Source organism: Zingiber officinale, chromosome 9B (genome assembly GCF_018446385.1).
Source record: "Zingiber officinale cultivar Zhangliang chromosome 9B, Zo_v1.1, whole genome shotgun sequence".
NCBI classification, from domain to species: domain Eukaryota; kingdom Viridiplantae; phylum Streptophyta; class Magnoliopsida; order Zingiberales; family Zingiberaceae; genus Zingiber; species Zingiber officinale.
The window spans coordinates 29,648,050-29,668,928 of NC_056003.1; the positions used below are offsets into that span (position 1 = coordinate 29,648,050).

Sequence of the window (20,879 nt, forward strand, 5' to 3'; positions counted from 1 at the left end):
GTTCATGTATGAACCTACATCTATAGATTAAATTGATTTATTATCTTGGTTAAAGTGGATTGCTCATTGTCTATATGCATTAACATCCTTGCCAGCATTTTAACATCGTTGTTTTGATTGTGCACTTGACGTCCTGCATACCGAATTACCTTGATATCTCTTGCTTAATTAGAACTTTAAACTTGTTGAGGCTCATACCCCGACCTTCCATGGGTCTCTAAGAGCAGGCCTGGTCTTAAAGGTAAGACCGTCACCTACAAGTTTAACAAAAACCAAATGAAGATTGTTTGTGCTTGCCATGGGTCTCACGTGTCCCCTGATGAGTTCATTCAGCATGCAAGTTCTGATTCTGTTGACCCGAAAATAACACAAGCTCGATATCGCGATGGCAATAGTCTAGTCATGGTTCGACGATGATTGGTGGTGGTTTAACAATAGCTAGTGGTGAGTAGTCACAGCGGCCCTACCTTACTATGGCTCGCCAATGACAAATAGCGGTTTGGCTATGGTTTGTTAACTATTGTTGTCGGTCGAAGAAAAGGTGTATTGTTACGTTCTTTCGCCATTTCCTTGAACTTACTATTAGTGATTGCTATTAAAGATTTACTAAGATTGTGTGCCTTGGGGACACTTAAACCTTGGCATTATAACACATGATAATCATTATTAGCAAAAATTGATGAAGAAAATGTCATTAGTTGAAGAACTTTTTTGAAGCCTAAGAAATTCACAAATGAAAAGTTTGTGCTCCAACTACCATGCAAAACTACCAATCTGATATTTTGTATGTTTTTAAAGACTTTTTTTTTGGTGTTGAATGCTAAGTAGGAAAGGAGGTTTAACGTTCTTTCATAAAGAACAATTGGTAATGCGTTTTTTTATGATAGAAAAAAAATGGAAGGATTAGCAGTGGTGAACAATAAATCAAATAAGGATGATGGTTTAATGATATAATTCAGGTGTTCAAGTTTTGTCTGCATGATTTTCTCTCAAGTAAATTCAAAGTATAATTTATCTATACTTAAGACGTCGATTTTCAAAATATTTGCTCTTATTGTTTCTTTAAATATTTTAAAGTATTCCACAATCCACACGAGGAGTTGGCCATAAATCTTTTATTCTTTAATAAAGAATTACACTTATGAGAATCAAATGAGGAACTTAGGGACAAAAAAGAAGATCCCATCAAATAGATTTCATTTGTCATATGCTACAATATCCCAAAGATATAAGCTCAATTATTTATCCCACATTATTATTCTATCTGTCTCCTTGCCATCTACCATTCCACAGCCACTTCCCTTGGCCATTTTATAATTAGCATTTCCTTGGAGGTGGTGAATTCTCAATTCAAAGGTTTTTAATACATGTGAAATTTGATAAATATCTTTTTCTTCTTCTATTAGTTAATAAAAATATAGACATATTTAAGAAAATGACTTTTTTTTAAAAAAATAGAAATTATTTGATTTTTAATCATAATGAACAAAACAAAATAATGAGAATTTATCCATATATTTATGTTTTCTTCCAAAGAATTTTTAATGGCATGATCATTATTTTCATTGTTCAAGTTCTTCACTCCAAATCATTAATCACTAAATTGGCACTTGAAGATCAACTGCAAGATTAGTCAAGCTCATATTTTACACTCTCAACAACCATTCAATAGATATATATATACACACTTCAAAGCTTATCCCGGAGAATGAAACAACTTATCGCAAGCAATTTTAGCGTCAACATTAGTCGAACTCAATCTAAACTCTCAACAACCATTCCACCTAATAATGAACTATATCTTTAAGCACAATGCTTGTAAACACTTAACTCCTATATTAATTTTCTATAATTGTCACATTCTTCGCGCAGCACTACTTTGCACCTAGAAGCAAATAAATCTCAGCCGCTAAACATTGTTATCCGATGACCTTGTTGGACTTGCTCTATCCATTCCAAGTTGGAAAAAAAATATTAATCGGTGTGTTCAAGAAGGATTTGGATAAAACTATGAAGAGACAAGCCTAAGTATCAAGCCTAACTTCGTGCGCTTAGATGACTAATATTCTTATGAGAACACTAGTCATGAAATAGATATCAAATCTCTTCACAACTCGTTCCCATAACTATATGAAAACATGATCTATGCAAGAAATTAGTTGGTCAAACATCATAATATGTTACAAATGATGTTGTTCACTTGAATACACTTTTCGCGTAGTTTCTAAATCAAAAACAGTTGAACTTATTGGACTGGGCAAGTTCACTAAACCATTACCTAACATTTGCATGTCATTCATACCTAAAGAACACAGGCCAAAAGCACACCAAGGAGCAATAAAATGACATAAAATGGGGGTGGGGTTCCCTGCATTCTTGATCGATTGTTCTTTTGCCTTCTAAATTATGCTCTGGTTCAGCAAAAATTTCACAGTAGCATGGTGGAGACAGTTGAATTTGTTGAATCCGTAGAATTTAATATGAAGTGCCCATGGATGCTGATGATGCCACCATTGTTGTCAGCTGCCATTCAACCCTAACAGTCCTCCATTAGACCCTTTTGTTGATGATCAACCCAGTCTTTGTTTTTCATCATTTAATTCCTCTTTCTCCATGTTCCACCTTCTTCAACTTTCCCTCTTGATGCTATTTGCTCTCTCTCAAGTGTCTCCACATTGCAGCTTCTGATTACATTTGCAATTGTCCGAGCAGTAGCATGAACCGCGGCAATCCCCCAGTAAAGGACTTCTTTGCGTCTCCAGCTCTCTCCCTCTCCCTTGTAAGTACTCTTTTACTTGCTTTTGGACTAGAGGCTTTTTGCGTGTTTCATGATCATATAACGTCTCTCTATTTGGTTACATCGTTTTGGAAATATCAATAGGCAGGTGTGTTCAGGAACAATGCATTGGAAGCCGCTGAGGTGGAGGATGGAGAGGAAGGAAGTGGTGGTGGAGGGCACTGTGGAGAGCAGGCAGGGATCAGCGGCGAGAACTCTGGGCCAGCAGATCGGTCTGATGAAGAGCAGGAGTCAAATGAATCTCTTGACACTGACAGGGAGGCTGGGAACAAGCTGAAGAGGAAGAAGTACCACAGGCACACTACTGAACAGATAAGAGAAATGGAAGTGTGAGTTGTATTCTAATTTTTTTGTGGCAAACCAACAAATTTGAGGTCAGAAAAATATATGCACCATTATCTAAACTAAACAACACTTTCTCGAGCTGTCCATAATGCTAATTCTTTCATTCACAATTTTGAAAACAGCTTGTTCAAGGACTCACCTCATCCAGATGAAAAGCAGAGGCAGCAGTTGAGCAAGCAGCTGGGGCTTTCAACTAGGCAAGTCAAGTTCTGGTTCCAAAATCGACGAACCCAGATCAAGGTAACGAGTTGAAAACAGATTATCTGCATAAAGAGTAAAAGAGAACGTATCAGTGTCCAAAAAATCTTAACAAGGCTAGTCTTACATTGCACATCAGTAGCATTCATCCTTACTCTAACTAAACACCGTACGGTTTTGACTTCAGGCAGTGCAGGAGAGGCATGAGAATTCACTACTTAAGTCTGAGATAGAGAAATTACAAGAGGAGAACCGGGCAATGAGGGAGACAATCAAGAAGTCTTGCTGTCCCCACTGTGGTTTTACGACCATAAGCAAGGATAATATCATGGCAACAGAGGAGCAACAACTTCGCATTGAAAATGCCAGGCTAAAAGCAGAGGTATGCTACAGATTGGGCTGCTGCTGCAAACAAGTCTCACTACTATCACCATTCAAACATTTCATCTGATATCATTCCTACAGCAATAACTATCTTGGTTCTATTTTGTAGATAGAAAAACTGCGCCAAATGCAAGGTAACGCCCCTGATGGAACTCCTTCACCTAGTTCATCAGGCTCTGCAGGAACTGAACAAAACAAGGGCTCATTAAATAGCAATAGTGGGTTCTTCGGTTTAGATAAATCAAGAATTCTAGAGATTGTTAATGCTGGCCTGGATGAGCTGATCAAGATGTCCAGCACCCGTGAACCTTTGTGGATTCAAAGTGTCGAGACTGGAAGGGAGATATTAAACTATGATGAGTATGTCAAGGAATTCTCACATGATGTTTTGAGGAATGGATGTAATAGGAACATTGAGGCTTCCAGAGAGATTAGTGTTGTCTTCTTCGAAATTTTAAAGCTTGTACAAGCTTTCATGGATGTGGTAAGTTCATACATATATATACAAGCATCGAAAATTGCTTGACAAAGTAAATTTATGATAATTAGCCCTCATAGAATTTGCTTTTACAACTTTCTTGTTCTGATAACCTTCTCAGTGTCAATATAAACATCAGGAAAACGAAAAGAAATCAGAAACAGTATAGTCACTCACTTTTAATATGAATTCACATGCTCTTAACATCCTTACCATAAATAATAAAATCAGTAATTCAATGTCAATATGTGCCCTTCTAATATCTACCTACTTTTATGTTTAGAACCAATGGAAGGAAATGTTTCCTTGCCTCATCTCCAATGGTTCCATCGTTGAGGTAATTTGTAGGGGGCAGGGTGACAATAAAGAAGGAATAACACAGTTGGTAAGTTCCACAAACACTCATATTCTAAGACAAGTATAATTTCTTGAAGACACCACATTAGATTTTTTTTTCCCAGATGTTTGCAGAAATTCAGATGCTTACACCTCAGGTGCCAACAAGAGAAACATACTTTGTCAGGCATTGTAAGAAACTAAGCCCAAATAGATGGGCAATCTTAGATATATCAATTGACAAACTTGATGAAACTATAGATGCATCACTCGCGAAGTGCAGCAAGCGGCCCTCAGGCTGTATATTAGAGGACCAAGACAATGGTCATTGCAAGGTAATTAAATTGTATCTTAGCCATTCATTTATGTTCAAAGGAAGTTGTCGAAAGTCTATGAGATTATGCCAAAAGCAGATGTAAATCTTTTAATCCATCAGATTTCAACCTTTGTATCTAGGTGATATGGGTAGAGCATTGGGAATGTCAAAGGAATGTAATTCCAACCCTATATCGCACAATTGTTACCAATGGCCTTGCTTTTGGTGCTCGACACTGGATGTCAACACTGCGACTGCAATGTGAAAGGGCAGTGTTCTTCATGGCAACTAACGTACCTACTAGAGACTGTAATGGTATGGCAAGATTTCGTCATTTGCTATAAAAAAAAATGAATTTATTGCTGAACATCATAGAATAACACAGGGGTCTCCACACTGGCCGGAAGAAAGAGCATCCTGAAGCTTGGGCAGAGAATGACTGCAAGCTTTTGCAGAAACATTGGCACACCACGTAACCGTACATGGAACAAGATATCGACAAAGGTAGGAGAAGAGATTCGATTCACATCGAGGAAGATAATCAATGAACCTGGGGAACCACTTGGGGTGATAGTTTGTGCAGTTATGTCAACATGGATGCCTATTCCAGTAGTATCTCTGTTTGATTTTTTAAGGGATGAATCAAGAAGAACTGAAGTAAGATAAGGATGCATCTTTCCTTTTTGACATACTTGCTGGAATGATGCTAACCTATATCTATTTTTGGTTTTTCAGTGGGACATCATGCTTCTGTCTGGCCCAACTAAAACACTGGTCAACTTAGCAAAGGGCCAAGATCGTGGCAACTCTGTTACAGTCTATGTAAGTATTCATTCATTCTACCCATTAGTTCATGAGTGACACTACTTGAAAATATAGCAGTTTAGTTTCCTATTTTTGATGAATTACTATATATATATTGATTTGATGCACTTCTTGGTGTCCCTATACAGACAATGAACTCAACAGAGAAGCCTAACATTTGGGTTCTTCAAGATAGTAGTACTAACTCTTTTGAGTCAATGGTGGTATTTGCCCCTGTGGACATTGATGGCATGCAATCAGTGATAAATGGGTGCGACTCAAGTAACTTGTCTATATTGCCATCGGGGTTCTCTATTCTTCCTGATGGGCTTGAGACTAGGCCTCTCGTGATCACATCTAGGCCAGAAGAGAGGGCACTGGAAGGAGGATCTTTGCTAACAATAGCATTCCAAATTCTTGCCAATTCATCGTCATCAGCGAAACTAACAATGGAATCAGTGGAGACTGTGAATGCACTTGTTTCATGTACATTGCAGAATATAAAGAAAGCCTTTAAATGTGAGGATGGCTAGCCAATGCAGTTTGTATCAGTTAACTTGTGACCATTATTCTGTAAAGGAGAAAATAATTTATAGTAGGATAAGACAACGGGCAGATAATTATGTAAGTGTTCACTTTTTCAAACATGAACCCTAGAATCTGCACTAGAACGAATTAAATTGCAGATCTAAGTTGAAAATCAGGATTAATGCAGCCAGAGAGTCCTTTTCCAATGAATTCTTATAAAGCAATGTTGCATGTTACCTAAAACAATTAAGCATCATTGGCAGTAAAGATGGCGCAAAATTTTGGAAACCTAAAGACAAAATCTAAAATTTCAAACCTGAGGATGGCACTAGGTCCCATTTCTTGAGTTTTACAAATTACTGCTACTCCTGTTAGCACTCTTCTTTCACCAAGCCCTTGGGGTTTTCAATGGCATGTGTTTTGGACCTATTCATGAACTTCAAATTAAACACACACTTGCATATATGTTCAAATATTTTAGTCAGAGTCATTTTATTTTTGCCAGTTTTACTATTTGAAAATTGTTTCTTTTGGAAGGGTATGACTGTTCTATGAATGTGAATTAGGGGGAAATCACCTCTGTAAAATTCTTTGCCTACAGTCTTCAGAATCCCCCCTCCTTCCTTTCAAGTGTTCTTTCCACCATTTATTTTTCACTGCTTAAAGTGGACAGGACCTACGACAAGCCTCTACACCATCATGCCACAGCTGGAACAGGGAAATCATTGGTCATATCCTTGGGATAGAAGACCAGAAACAATCCAACAAAAGGACCAATCTTAGCCCAAGGACTTTAAACTTTGGCTAGTTACCTCCAGTTTGCAATTTTTCTGTTCATTTTGTATTATGATCATTGACATAAACTTGATCATGTTGAGACTGAGGAAGACGATAATAACAAAAAAAAAAAAACAAAGGAAGCTCCATTCTATAATAATAAAGGCACAAGATCCAACCAAACCCTCGTTAGAGATCAATGCTTGGAGAAAAAAAGGCACAAATTTGATTTTGGAACAACGTAGCAAGAAAAACGAGAATCATATCTTGTTTCTTAGATCATGGTGAGAAGAACTAAACTATCTATCAAATTGAGGATAGGGAGAAATAGTGGAGGAAACAAAAGCTTAACCGGTAACGAACAGAGAGGTAGATTTACCTCATACATCCACAAAAATCCACTGCGACACCGTTTCATCGCCGGCGAAAGAAACGACATGCTCATCGTCTCCGGCTTCGCCATCGCCGGTACAAGAGCGACGCCCCCAAATCTCTAGGAGACGGCGAACGGTATAAGTCTCGAGACTACAACCCGAAACCCGAATCCCGAATCCGACATTTAAAATTGGACCTTAATTGGAGTCCCTTAAATAAATAAATATTGCCAAAATCCGGATCCGGATCCTAGTTAACGGGTACCCAAATTCTACCCTATTTGTTTGGGAACTGAAGAGCACTTCAGTGGCGAATCCAGCAACAGCGACGGCAGTGGAGGCGACCACAGTTGCCGCCACGGAGACCGCGGGGGAAAGCTCCTTATTCGGAAGCAATAATCTCTCCGTCCATCCATCCCTCTGCTCGTCGCCTTTCTTCTTCGCAGGTTCTAACTCTCTCCTCCTCTTTTGGCACCGTAATGTAATGGAGTGAGTACTCCTTAGTTTTCTTCTCCTCGCAAATTTGCTACAGAAGAAGATATAATTACCTTCAAGTCAATCTGGACATTTTTCTGGTCTTCCGGATTCCATTTTTCTGGATCGAGCGGTACTTTTGTTGCTTCATCCATCGGCGCCTTATATCCTCGTCGGATGGTGAATCATTGATCGATGTCGGTCTTCAAGTATACCTCCATCCGCTTTTCTAATACGGGAAGTCAACTTCGTTGAAAAGAGAGGGCGAATGATGTTGTATCTTTCGTTTTGGGCCATTAAAATAGAACCCTGCACACAAAGAAAAGGAGAAAGAAATCCCAAGATTAGGTCTTGGATTAGTAGTGTGAGAGATAATAAAAGTATTAAACTCGATTGGTGTTGCGCCAATTTAAAATATTTTGCAATGAAAAAATTTGTCCAAAGAGGTAATTGCACCAATTTGGACTATATCGAAAAGAAATATTAAGAAAAATTTTGAAAATCACCTCCTTACCTGATTGGTGGTTGTACCAATTCAGAGTCAACTTGGCTCTGATACCACTTGTTAGATCGTTAAGACACTAGAGGAGGGTGAATAGTGTTCTTTACCTTTTTCGAAAATCAAGAATACATAGTGGAATAAAGAAAACAAAAACAATGCTAACAAGACTAAGTTTTACTTGGTTCGAAACTTATGACGACTTCTACCCTAAGGCTCGTGATCGTCGATCGCTTTCGTTGGGCAATCACTATCAATTCAAATATTTGAATTACAAAGTTTTAGTACATGAATTGTAAATTGAAAAATTACCGATAAGAAGAAAGAATGAATCAAGTTCCTTAATCATCGGATGTCGAAGCAGCTTTTCAAGATCATCAGAGCCTTCTCAGAGCAGAGTACAAGAACGAAAGTTGTAGCAGGTAATTATCTAAAGCTGCTGGTCGAAAGCCTTTATATAGGCCCATTCCGAGTGCCTAGATCGTTGCTAATGTGACAATCTCTCGTCGAAACTCTTCGGGCGCCTGGACTGTTGGCATAGGTTCGGCCAGTCGTCGCTCTCCAACTCAACTTCTGGATGAAATTTCTGGTCCTAGCACCTGGACCAGCTCCGGGTGTCTGGACCACCCTGGTGCCTAGCCAAGCCACCCAAGCAAGGCTGGTCCGAGCACCAGACCAACTCGGGGAGCCCAAAGTCTGGGCGCCCGGATCCTTTTTAGGAGCCTGGACTCCCTTTTTTCAGCAGCTCATTCCCTGCAAAAAAAAAGGTAGTCCAAGCAATAAAAATATATGTTTATCCTGTAAAATAAAGTTATTACAATATAGCAAGATAGTAGTATTAATTAGATCTTGTCTCCTTGAGATCAGAATCTAGTCAAGGTCTCAGCTTAGGTTTTTCAAATGAACATAAGCTAGACCAACGCCTACAGTTCCTTTAACTGGAAACGCGTTCTCACTGGATCTCTCATTCAGTTGCTTATCTTTTGCTTACTAACTGTAGTCGCTTGACTTGCCTTTGACCCACCAAGTCTTCCCGCCAGTTGTCAGTTTCCATGAACCCAACTGGACTTCGGCCAGTTGTTTGGTCCCACAGATCCGACCAGACTTCCCGCCAGATATCAGGTCTCATGAACCTATCTGAACTTCACACCAGCTATCGGGTCTCGTAAACCTAGCTGGATTTCAGCCTGGTGTTAGGTCCTTCATACCCGTCAACTCCTGCACACTTGGTAATGCAGTTAGACTACAAACACTCTAATTTTAATCCACTTGTCATTCATCAAAATCTGATTTAGATCATTGGTGCAAATTGTACCAACATTTTCCTGTCCCTCCATTCATGTCGGACGTGAGTCGGTATTTTAATGTTCCCTTACAACAATTTGACTTAAACACATTCCGCTATATGTGTGGGATGTTAATGTTGTTTCACCTATTTGGCATCCCTCCTACACCGTACAATCTTTATTTGTTTTCTTACCCCAAGAAATCGGAGCTGGGGGTCTTCCTCTTTCAATCTCGTCCGAAGTGGGTTTTCTTCGAGGATATGTCTTCTTCGAACAAGGGCTAAAAATCTCATTTCTTCTTCATTGAGATGCCCAAGCCCGTAACCTAGTCGACCGAATGACAGTCTTCCCTTCCTCCTCTTCCTGACCTCGAGAATTATAAGTGCGACCCAACCTTTATTTCATACTCCACTAAGCTGAATGGTCAATGCTTTAAAATCCACAAATGGTTGCGCGAAGGCCTACTTTACTTGTTTGGCCTGAGCCCTGTTCGGACAAAGGTATCCTGCTCTTTTGGTAAGTGTTGGTAACTTGGTTATTATATTATCACTAACTAAGGTATTTCTTACTTTATGCAGTGGACGTCATTTTTGAATCTCTGGTCTCGGACAAAATTAATTTGGAAGAGGAAGAGCTCCTTGCTCAGGAGCGAACATTGTTAGTCGAGCAAGCTTCCTAACCAACCGCCCCGTCTAGCAGGGCATCCGATAGTTGTACGATTGAATCTAGCATGGCCGCTACTTCTGGGGAGTTATCCCCGATTCTCTTCCGGTATCTAAAGGTTCCCCTATGGAGGCTGAGGCCATCCAAAAAGGAGACGCAAAAGGCGTAAACTTATCCGTGCCCAAGTTCTTGAGGGACGACCGTCCTCCATTGAAACGCCTTCCCTTCATTTATCTCTCGCCCGAGAAGAGCCCGTCCGGGAGGAGGCACAAGCACAATCTTCCAAGCGGACTTTGTCTGCCCTTCCTCTCGCCAATCCAACACATGAGGCCAGTCAAGTACAAGAGGTCCTTTCTCAGCTGAGCAACTCCTCGGCTTCTGCTCTACTTATATCTCCTCGTGTGTGGACTCCATCGGTTGCAACTTCTACTGAGCCCAAGGAACTTTATCAATTCTTGACCGCCTAAAATCTACCGTCCACCCAGGCCACCTTTTCTCCATCGGCCACCTCCCTGACTAGTGGTCGAATATTACTAAGGGGTCGCTTAATGGAGGCCTAGGAGACCTCCATTAACCAGCTGGATGAACTTACTCCAGCAAAGCTCTTGGACGAGTATTCTTATGAGCTGATCAAGGTAAGCTAGAATTTTTATTATTATTTCTTACGTTGAATGTCTCTGAGGGTGTCTGTTTCTCATAAATGGACGATAGGAATAAACCTAGCGGAGAAATTATTAGCTCTGACTTAGGAAAATGAATCCCTGAGGCAGCGTGTTTCTAAGGCTGCTCTCACATACGACGACAATAATATACTAATATTAACTTTAGTATTTTATTTATTTTTTAAATTATTATATTTTTATTATTGAAAGTTATAAAACATGTATAATAATTATTTTTGTCACGGCTCCTCAATTTTAAATTTCTAGATAGTTAAGTGACACATTGTCCTTGCTTGTTGACAATTGTTCATCCTCTGCCATGCTTCCAAAATCAAGGTGTCTTTTCCCTGAGTTCTCGAGTGTGCTCTCCTACTACTTCATCGATGTATATGGTTCGACGATCTGGTTCGACAACGAGCATGGAAGATGAACAAGTAAAAGATGAGTTAGAAATGCTGATTGGAAATTGATCTTGGAACAAGATGAAGACAGCGAGCATGAGATTTATTAAAAGGAATGCATATTTTTGGAAGGAGAGAGAATAGAAAGGAAAATGAAGTTGTTTAATTTAGTAGATGAGTTTATGGTTCAAGTGTTTCTTTGGTGTACTGTAGCCCTAAGGTATGGTGTGGTGGTAATTGGCAAGTTATTTTTTTTCAGACAAGTAGGATTCAAAACTGGCGCAAGGCATATATGCGGCATTTGAAAACTAGTGATATTGGGCACCATGTTAGTCAGCTCACTTTTTGAATTTACTTGGGGAGTAAAATATAGAAAATTAACTCATAAAGCCAAGAGGATCATTATGACTTTAAAAAAATACCTTTATTATAATAAATTAATAAAATTTAGCAAGGGTAACAGTCCTTCTAAATCTATAAACCTAACTTCATTATTATTGACATATCATATCACATCATTGTCGCATTAAAAATAAAAAATTCATCTTTTAATGAACCTCTCCTTATAATCATAAACCCAAAAAATAACTTTACATTGAGTCCCATTAATTCATACATTATTATCTACATTTTCTATTTACTATCTTTATTTATAATATTTACTATCTTTATTTATAATATTAATTTATATGCTATCATAAATATATATTTATAATATACATATTAGTTAATTTATTAATAATATATATTAGTTTATTTAATAATTTTTAATAAATTATTAATTTAATTTTTTTAATAAATTATTAATTTAATAATTAATATATAATAATTAACTCTAATTTTAATAAAGCATTAAAAAAAATGAGGTGGGCATTAGCCATCACATGTGGGGCTGCCATTAAATAATTTTTTAAAAAAAAATTATGTTAAACCCAACATCTAAATTTGAATGTTGAGTTCTTGAATTTTGAAAATCCACTAACCTTATAATGATGTTGGGTTCACAAAATCTAGCTTTTTGGATTTTGTGAACCATTGTAGTTACTGTAAAGTTTAATTGCATGATAAATCAAAATAAAAAAAAAATAGTGTCCTCATGACGCACGTATTTATTTAGAAAATAATAGATATAAATTAAAATACTTTTAGTTGATATTGATATGAATAATATTTTGATAAAATAAAGTTAACAAAATGCATTTGATAAGGCAAGTATATTTGCAAAAATTTATTCAGCTCAAGAAAAGTTAATTTACATTAGATAAAATAGAATTCCATAGAGTTAATTATATGGATTTTAAATTTACTTAACACCTAAAAGATATTTGATATTACATAATCTTTGGAATGATATAAATGCCACAAACTTTTATTTTATACATCTTAGATTAACTTTTTCTTCTAAATTTTAAATTTTAGCTTATAAACTCTTATTGGCTTCAAATTGTTATTTAAAAGAAAGGATATATTTTAAGTTCAAAACTTGAAAGTAATTAATGAGATTAATAAAATGTATCATATTTCGATAATATTTGGCTGATATGGTTGTGAGAACAGAACGAATCAATGGTAAAATAAATATTATGCTTATATAATGGTGGGAAAAAAAGGGTATAAATCAATCTTACTCTATTCAAAACTACATCAGTGATATTATTTAAATCACAATTAATCATCTCTATCTGTACTTGAAAACCCCCTGGTAATTAGGAACAACAAAAAAAAGTATTAATACTTGATTAATGCGTATTAATCAACAGGCTAATCCCAGCTCTAAACCTTCAAAACAACTGTGGGTTACGTAGTGGAAATGATTTACATAGAACAGGCTGCAACAACATGGAGGATCGGAATGTAGCAGGCAAATTAACAGGAATGGTTAGGAATCTGCACCTGTAACCTTGCCAGCGTAAAGCGAAGCTTGAAACTATACCAGAAGCCACACTTTTGCAGGCTACCAACTGGCTATATTACATTCACTGAAAAAGTTAGACAACTGTGAAAAAGAAAGAAAGGAAAGATTTTGATCTTTTTCAGATGAAAAAGATTCCCAAAAAACTTTCATCTAAATTTAATAATACTCATTGATATAATAACAATATGTTAATTCAGATGAATACAAATTTGGCAAAAGTTTGTTAGCGAAATACAAAGTTCGTACGCGGCGGAGCTTTTTCTTCGGGTAACTCGTGAGTTGTTATTTCCTACAAACAAAACAAGTAAAAAAGAACAAAATTGAAAAACAGTAGTGAGGCTGTAGAAACTAGAAGATAATGTGAACTAGATGGTGGTAAAGGTAAGCAATAAATTTATATTTAGCTAATTTAGTGTTGCATCATTTATCTCCTTTTCAAAAGGTATCTAGAAACCTTAAAATAACTATGTTATTCTTGTTAAAACACTATTAATCACTTTAATTTATTAGATTGGAAAAATGAGGGGTAGATATTCCATACTCATATTACGTCACTTCCATTGAAAAAAAAAAGTAATAGAAATAATAATTAAAGATTGAAATGGAAACAGTTAAAAAAAACTCAATTTGACAATTCATAAAATTTCAAAGATATGTTTTAAAAAAATTGAACTTCGACGTTAAACATGAAAATTTTATTTATTTTTCGATTAAGAACATTGTACAGAATAAATACCTCTTGGTGAACTCCAAAACTCTGATGTGGTTATGATCTTTTGTCAAACTTTCTCTCACTCGATTTCTTTTCTTCCGCTTCTCTTCTTTTTTGTTGCCTGAAACCGACGAATAGGTAACGTTGTTATGTTATTGCAATACAGAAATCACCAAATTACAACAATTAATTGCTTCTTAATCCGGGAAATCTACATTCTTTCCAAAACTATAAACAAAGCTTAAAATAAATTGGTAGGGCAGTAAACGAGCCAAGTTGAATCAAACTTTGTATTATTAAAGCTTGTTCGATAAAATAATCCAGGCAAATCAGCTTAAAATGAATTGTTGAAACGAGTGTTCAAGCTTGGCTTGATTTCTTTTTCACAAGCTTGTTCATTAAATTAATTTAATGAGTTGTTTAAACTTATTCAAATCTTGTGTATGTTAAAAAACAAAAAAAAATTTGCCCTCATGTCGTGCGTGGCTAGGCACTCCAACGGTAGACCAGACATTTGGAGTTTGAGACTTAGTTGTGGCGTATTGTGGGTGATTTTTCCCTCAAAGGATAGAGGACCCGAGAACATTGGCTATCAGGATGAGCCTCAACATGCACTTTCCCGATTTACTCAGATAGCCGGTGGAAAACTTCCGTGGGACCAGACCGGTCACCCCATGATTAGTTGGGTCGAAGGCTTGGATACATGGTGTCAACTAAAAAAAACATAAAGTTTTTATCAGGTTGAATACTAAGCTTGGTCCCGAGTGTTGATTCATTTACAATCTTAGAAATTAGAAGTTAAAAAATATGCTTAAAATTAAAATTTTTATGCATTTAGATTTATTAAAAGTGAATAATATGATAAATAATTATTTTTATTATCTTATTTTATGGAACCTTCAACTGAATATTTTGAATTACCAAACATAAAGTTCTAATTATAACAAATGAAGCTAAGCCTACATCAATATACTTTGCATAAAAATACGGATATAAATTAACCAAAAACCCATTATGAGATTAGGATTTGCTACTAAATGGCTTGGGGAAAACATTTAAAATAATTGGTATAGTCCGACAAGTTAAAATTGTTATTTCTGCCATGATGATCCTAACCAAAAATTCTAAGATAATTCATTGATCTCCAAGAGATTCATGGAAGAAATTATAGATATTTTAAAAATAATAGATATTTGCAGCAAAACTTGAATATTAAACTGCATATGCACCGTGAGTAGACACTTACGCAAAGGCAGTATATCCAGTGCCAGCATTAGAAGCAGACAACAAAGCTGAATGCACACTTGATGCTGATGAATTGTCATGTCCTCCAGGAAGGGATGAGCTTTTTCCATCACCATCAATCTAAAGGGAACAAATAAGGAAAATGTCGAATTCAATCTTACATGTACATTAAAGTACTTAAAGCGCTCACCTTGTCCCATTTTGTCTTCTTGTTTGGTCTAATTTCTTTGGCTGTGCCATCTGTTGTTGGACCTGGAGGCAACACATTCACCACTGCAGCTGCCGCCGCCGCCGCCGCAGCAGCAGCAGCAGCTGGTAGGTTACCAACTGAAGTGGAACACAATATTGATTAGACATACATAATAGGCATGCAAATCTGCAATTATTGGTGTCAAGCACAAACACATCACCATGTAACTTCTCCCCTCTTTTCAGGGTGAAGCTGTGACTTTTTACCTGAATTTTGGGTGCTCAAGTTTGATCTTGGAACACCTGCGTTGGGTTGTCTTCCACCAGCAACAGAATCACCCTGCCTCTTTTTTCTTTCTGCTTCACGCCTCATATCATTCTCTGCAACAGCACATCATTAAGGATACACAAGGGCATTGCTGACTGTGAATTAATAGACAATGCAAGTAGTGAGTGATACAACAGAAATGTAATAAACTTGTCTATGCAGGGAAGGCCAATTATTTCTTTGGAAATCAATGATAAAATGAATCCTACGGTATATGAGAAAAGAGAAAGATTAGCAACAAAAGAGCATCAGAGAGACTTAAGAAAGACCAACGAATTACCAAGATGCCAAATGCAAAGGGCAAAATATGTGATTGTGGCTGAGGTTTGGGGGGTTAAATTTCTCCTAATGCATTTTACTTTGTTTACCGCCTGCAATGGTCATGAGTAACTGTTTCTGCAGCTGCTATATTATAATAAGAATCAACAATGAAATTTGACGAGAAAGTATTAATTTGCATGCCAATTTGTGTTGATAACTTGGTATGATACAGTCAGTGCATTGTAGTAATTGCATTCATGTAGACAGAAAACTGCACTACCTTCATTTTAGTTCTCTGAAAGTTGTCTGACGAAAATAAAGCCAATAACTGATGCAAACAAATCTTTTTTTTAACACATTTCAAGTTCCCACTTTCTTAGGTTGTTCTATCATTTCCCATTAGACTGTTAGGAGATTAACGACATCTTATCTTCCACTATTTTTTTTTACTGAAAGTAGGTTATTCTATAATATATTAAGGAGAAACCAGTAAACTTGACAAAAGTTGGAAGTTTGAAACATTATAAAAATTTGCACTTTGACATCTGATATTCTATTGTGAACAAACATTTCAAGTGTTGGAGATTTACCACCAATAGATCAGTTTCACACTGAAAAGCTACTAGAGTTGCCACCAAAGGAAAGATAAAATAGAACTATAAATGCAAGATCCTTTTCACCCTTTTGATCACAGGCCAACAACAATTATATTTCATGAAACTTACAAGATTAGCAGTCAAGAACAAATGGAAAACTATTTGCATCCTCATAGATTTGACAGGATTTGAATTCCTAAAATACTAATCCAGAATCAGTCTACTAGATCAGACCAATCATATTGATTCACTGATTCCAGTTGTGTTGCTCACAAATCTGACTTCAGCATTTGTTTGGGAATATGCAGAAAATAACTAAAGCCGTTAGTTTAGAAAATATGGGCCTGACATGTTTGGCTAGATATTCTATGGAGGCCCCTTCAATGGGAGGCTTATGAAGGTTGGATAAAGTCCACCTTTTGAATATGCAAATGGTGCCACATTCAGCATTATGCTAAGAATACTTGCCATCTGCAACATGCGATGGAGGGCCCATAAGCCGCCCATGCGGAACATGGGACCGCATAGAATTTCTCTTCCCCAAAAGCCTAAGACCCAGATTTTTAAGGACTGTTAAAAAGTTCGTGTGGTAGGACCAACTTTCCATATTTTCAAATGGGAATATTACGCCATCATTGTCAAAATGATTATAAACAGGGTTACAACAGATTTAAATGACCCTCCAAAATGCAAAGACACGTGCAAATGGAAGTTTAAGCCAAAATTCATGTGAAGATAGACATTAGCAAGAGAAAAAATTGAATTACCTATTTCATCAACATAGTCACTTTTGTCATATCCATGAGGATCAAAAACGTCCTTACTAAAGCAAGTCCCAATCTGGTCTATGTCTTGATAACTCACAGCATGCTGCAAGAAGTCAGGATTCCGATAGTCCTTCCTATTACGTAAATCAGCATTGAAACTTTTCCCAGCCCTCTTATATGCAAAGAACCTGTTAAACCGTTCCTGAAATAGTAAATGACAAAAAAAAAGTGAAAATACAGAAGAGATAAGAAAATATGATGGTTTTTCTCCATAAGCTTAAATCATTCATACTATTATGGTTTTGTTGGTTTATATGTGCTTATTTGAGGAAAGGTTATTGCTATAAGTAGTAAAAACAATTAAATAATTAGAGTACCTATATCACTCACCATTCTGAATAATCAAATGATTCACAACAGATTCAGTATACACGCAGAACATGCATTGATCAGAAAATGTGTCAAATTTGCTATTCTAGTAGCAAATCAAGTACACAAATAAAGAGACATCAGCACATAGAGTTTATGAAACATTAGGAAATTAACAAAAACAAATTGGAACAAATTTTAAGTGAGAAAAAACCTGTAGCTCCTTAGGGCATTGAGCTGAAGAAGGTGGAGGAAGAAAACTACTCAACAGATCATCCTTTCGCCCTTCCATGGAAGCTACAGCAGTTTCCAACTTAGTTACTTCAGGCACAGATTCAAAAACATCCATTGGCAAACTGTGTTCAATCATAGGTTGTTCAGATAAATCAGATGGCTGGAGAGGATCTAGTTGTGTAACTGGCATTACTAGTGGAACAGTTACGGATGATGTTTTATCCTCTGCATTTCCTACAAAACTCAACATGTCAAAAACTAGGAAGACCTCTAATGCAATATGCATAAGGACATACAAATAAGCAAAACATTACAAAATTATTTCAATTAGTTTAAGGAAGCTTAGCTTTAAAATGAGGACACAACTACAAAGTATCCCAGATATGGACATTATTACAGGTCAACAACATCTTTTATAAGTGCCTGGCTGTTAACTTGGGTTTGGGTTTTGGGGGGGTTGTAGTTTGTTGAAAGATCCCTTATTTACTTGGAAGAGGAAAGAAAGGGCAGAATTTTTTGTTAAATTTCCACTATATATATTTTTTTTGTATGGATCAGGCAAAATGGACAGAAAGAAAAATAAGAAAATAGTTGTTGCCGTTGCAGATTGATCAAGAAACAGTAGGCATTACCGATTGGCAAATGGCAATTACTAATGAATCTCTTTTTAGCCAACAAAAGGAAATTTTGCTCAGTTTTTCTTTTCTCTTTTCGCCATTACCTTCTCTCCACTAAGTCAATAAACATAAAGAATACAATTGTCAAACAATATGGCCATGCACCATAGAGCAATGCACAGAGATTTTTGAAATAATAAACACAATGTTTTCCCAGCCGTTCTTAGAACTATTTTTATGTGTTGCCAAGTTATTTCATCCATAAACAGAGATGATGTGCTTCCAGTAAACTAAGTTTTCTGCTCAAAATTGAAAAGGGCATAAATTACATTTCCTGGATTGTTTTAATTGTGCCCGACCAAACTACTTGAACAATAGAAAAGGCATATAGTTACAATGCAGGTTTATATAAGGGCACGGATATATCGATTCTGCTCCATCGTCAATCATGTCATCCAAAAGGGATGATCTCAGTGCAAAAGGCTGACAAGTCAATGCAAGTATCATAATTTCATGTTTTCAAATATCACTGAGGACTTAGGACTATCTCTTAGTAACTCAGATTCGCCATCACTAATAATATACCCTAGTACTTCATTAAGAGAGAGAACTATAATTGGACTAATAATTTGAAGCAACAACCTATGAATAGTGCAGAATAACAACAATTATAAAATTATAACACTCATTGGTTAGCTAAGATTGAAAATCAAATCTATAAGGCAACTCTTGCATTTGTCTCTCTTCGTATTACAATGTCCAAATATCAAACCAAGAAAAACCTAACATCACATTGTTCCTTAAGGTGCAGAAGGGAAACAAAAGTATCAGTTATGGCAATGCATGCAGGGTGTTCCTATATAGGTGGAGAATTTATTTTCATCTTCAGTTTAATCCAAATCATAGCAAACAGGTACTTTGGCAAAATAAAAAATAAAAATGAAACTTCTGACTTAAAATAGGTTGGTAGAAGTATTTATCAATTATGGCAAGGAGAAAACACATTGAACAGACTTAAAAGAGGGCAAAACATAAAATTATAAAAATTACCATTTGGTGCTTTAACATCTGCTTCAAGCATGGGATGGCCATTGCTTAATATCTCCCCATCCTGCGAACTCTAGCATGGTTAAAAAAATAGATAACTATTACTATACAGTCCAATAAAACATGTGAGGAACATTAGAGATAAATAGTAACGTGTTTGGCTAGGGAAGAAAATCGTCAAAATATCATTTCACTATATTCTGAAGTTAAAACGAGGCAAACAGAAAGCATTACCTCTGGCTCGGGAGACATGGCAGTCTCATCATGCTCGTAATCCACAATAGCAAGAGACCCCATCCCCATCCTCACCCTCTGAGGATCCACAGGCTCTGGAAGCCCAGCAGACGGCTGAGGCAGCACAGTGGCCGAACTAGGCGAGACATAGGAGAGGGGCGAAGAATGCGATCTCGAGGGAAACAGCGGTGGAGGCGTAGGGCTACGTGCGACGAGGCTACTTGGGGTTACGTTATCAGCGGGGCTAGTTTGGATTGTATAATCAACGCCATCGTCGAGAGGAGGAGACCGAGTTTGGCCAAGGGATGGAGGAGTAGCAGTATCGAAGTAATGGTCGGGCGTGGTCGCCCTCGGGCCTCTGCCTGCGACGGGGCAAATTAGGGTTACATAATCCGGAGCCAGCCGTTGCTGTTCCTCCACCGCTTCCTGCAGCACCTGCACCTCCTCCAGTTCATCTTCCTCTTCCTCGTCGTTGTATACAGAAAGCAGATCGATGCCGCCGGAGCCAGCGGCCATCGTCACCTCCAAGAGAAGCGCCGATGGGATATCAAAAATAGGGAAAGCAATAAGAACGGGAATTAGGATACGAAGGAGAGAGACGCTATGTTCGATTACGCCTCTAGCGATCCGCTGCCACCAGATCCGGCCAGAAAGTACAGTAAAATCGCCGCCGCGTACCCGCCCTCGCTCGCCGCCGACCGCTAGATAATAGTGCCGCTATCCCGATCCAAACTCAAAAACAGATATTTAGAAATAATTAGCCCGATGATCAAAAGTAAATTATTAACAATTTTTCTTCAGCAATTTATCAAAGGTCTATAATACCCTAGCCTTTCAATTCTAAATTATTAATTTTATTTATTTAAATCGAATCAAAACCGAATCAAATCAAAAAATAAAAAATATAATTATTTTATGGATAAATTTGCATACACTCCCCATTGGTAAACTCAACTTTACATGCAGTCCCCATCCATGAAAAATTTTCTTTTCACTCCCCAGTCAAACATATTTACTTAATTGCTCATGATATTTTTAGGTAC

General features: G+C 37.1%; 2 protein-coding genes and 1 long non-coding RNA gene across 9 annotated transcripts; 1 reads left to right on the forward strand and 2 right to left on the reverse strand.

Annotated features, from left to right (window-relative positions):
* Positions 1-2,123: 2,123 nt before the first annotated feature.
* LOC122024379 lies at positions 2,124-7,514 on the reverse strand. 4 transcript variants are annotated; one of them, XR_006123407.1, is made up of 5 exons: positions 7,343-7,514; positions 6,764-6,894; positions 6,503-6,612; positions 3,282-3,405; positions 2,124-3,101 (listed from the first exon to the last, which is right to left on the reverse strand). It is a non-coding gene; the product is annotated as an uncharacterized LOC122024379 (long non-coding RNA). The 4 variants fall into 4 exon arrangements; XR_006123408.1 differs by lacking the exons at positions 6,503-6,612; positions 6,764-6,894 and adding an exon at positions 3,496-3,909; XR_006123409.1 differs by lacking the exon at positions 6,764-6,894.
* LOC122024378 (homeobox-leucine zipper protein GLABRA 2-like) lies at positions 2,645-6,438 on the forward strand. Its single transcript, XM_042582996.1, has 11 exons — positions 2,645-2,779; positions 2,882-3,126; positions 3,265-3,382; positions 3,528-3,722; positions 3,834-4,208; positions 4,486-4,587; positions 4,664-4,873; positions 4,995-5,169; positions 5,240-5,511; positions 5,590-5,676; positions 5,808-6,438. The coding sequence occupies exons 1-11, from the start codon at positions 2,717-2,719 to the stop codon at positions 6,189-6,191; spliced, it is 2,226 nt and encodes a 741-aa protein (XP_042438930.1). The 5' UTR covers positions 2,645-2,716; the 3' UTR covers positions 6,192-6,438.
* A 5,438-nt stretch (positions 7,515-12,952) lies between the features above and the next one.
* On the reverse strand, positions 12,953-20,588 carry LOC122023973. 4 transcript variants are annotated; one of them, XR_006123269.1, is made up of 11 exons: positions 19,837-20,588; positions 19,606-19,675; positions 17,919-18,172; positions 17,336-17,537; positions 15,651-15,764; positions 15,385-15,521; positions 15,196-15,314; positions 13,974-14,070; positions 13,484-13,526; positions 13,216-13,301; positions 12,953-13,021 (listed from the first exon to the last, which is right to left on the reverse strand). XR_006123269.1 is itself a non-coding variant. In XM_042582440.1 (9 exons), the coding sequence occupies exons 1-8, from the start codon at positions 20,350-20,352 to the stop codon at positions 14,004-14,006; spliced, it is 1,470 nt and encodes a 489-aa protein (XP_042438374.1). In that variant the 5' UTR covers positions 20,353-20,588; the 3' UTR covers positions 13,389-13,526; positions 13,974-14,003. The 4 variants fall into 4 exon arrangements, 2 of the variants coding, with proteins under 2 accessions (XP_042438374.1, XP_042438373.1); XR_006123268.1 differs by having other exon boundaries at positions 12,953-13,301; XM_042582440.1 differs by lacking the exons at positions 12,953-13,021; positions 13,216-13,301 and having other exon boundaries at positions 13,389-13,526; positions 19,606-19,666.
* Positions 20,589-20,879: the final 291 nt, after the last annotated feature.

Coding starts and splice junctions, on each gene's coding strand:
- LOC122024378 (XM_042582996.1), top strand. CDS start 2,717: ATGAACCGCGGCAATCCCCCAGTAAAGGACTTCTTTGCGTCTCCAGCT. Junction 2,780..2,881: donor CAGCTCTCTCCCTCTCCCTT/GTAAGTACTCTT, acceptor AAATATCAATAG/GCAGGTGTGTTCAGGAACAA. Junction 5,677..5,807: donor GCAACTCTGTTACAGTCTAT/GTAAGTATTCAT, acceptor GTCCCTATACAG/ACAATGAACTCAACAGAGAA.
- LOC122023973 (XM_042582439.1), bottom strand. CDS start 20,352: ATGGCCGCTGGCTCCGGCGGCATCGATCTGCTTTCTGTATACAACGAC. Junction 17,538..17,918: donor AATGCCCTAAGGAGCTACAG/GTTTTTTCTCAC, acceptor TTACTATTTCAG/GAACGGTTTAACAGGTTCTT. Junction 15,315..15,384: donor AGAAGACAAAATGGGACAAG/GTGAGCGCTTTA, acceptor TGTTCCCTTTAG/ATTGATGGTGATGGAAAAAG.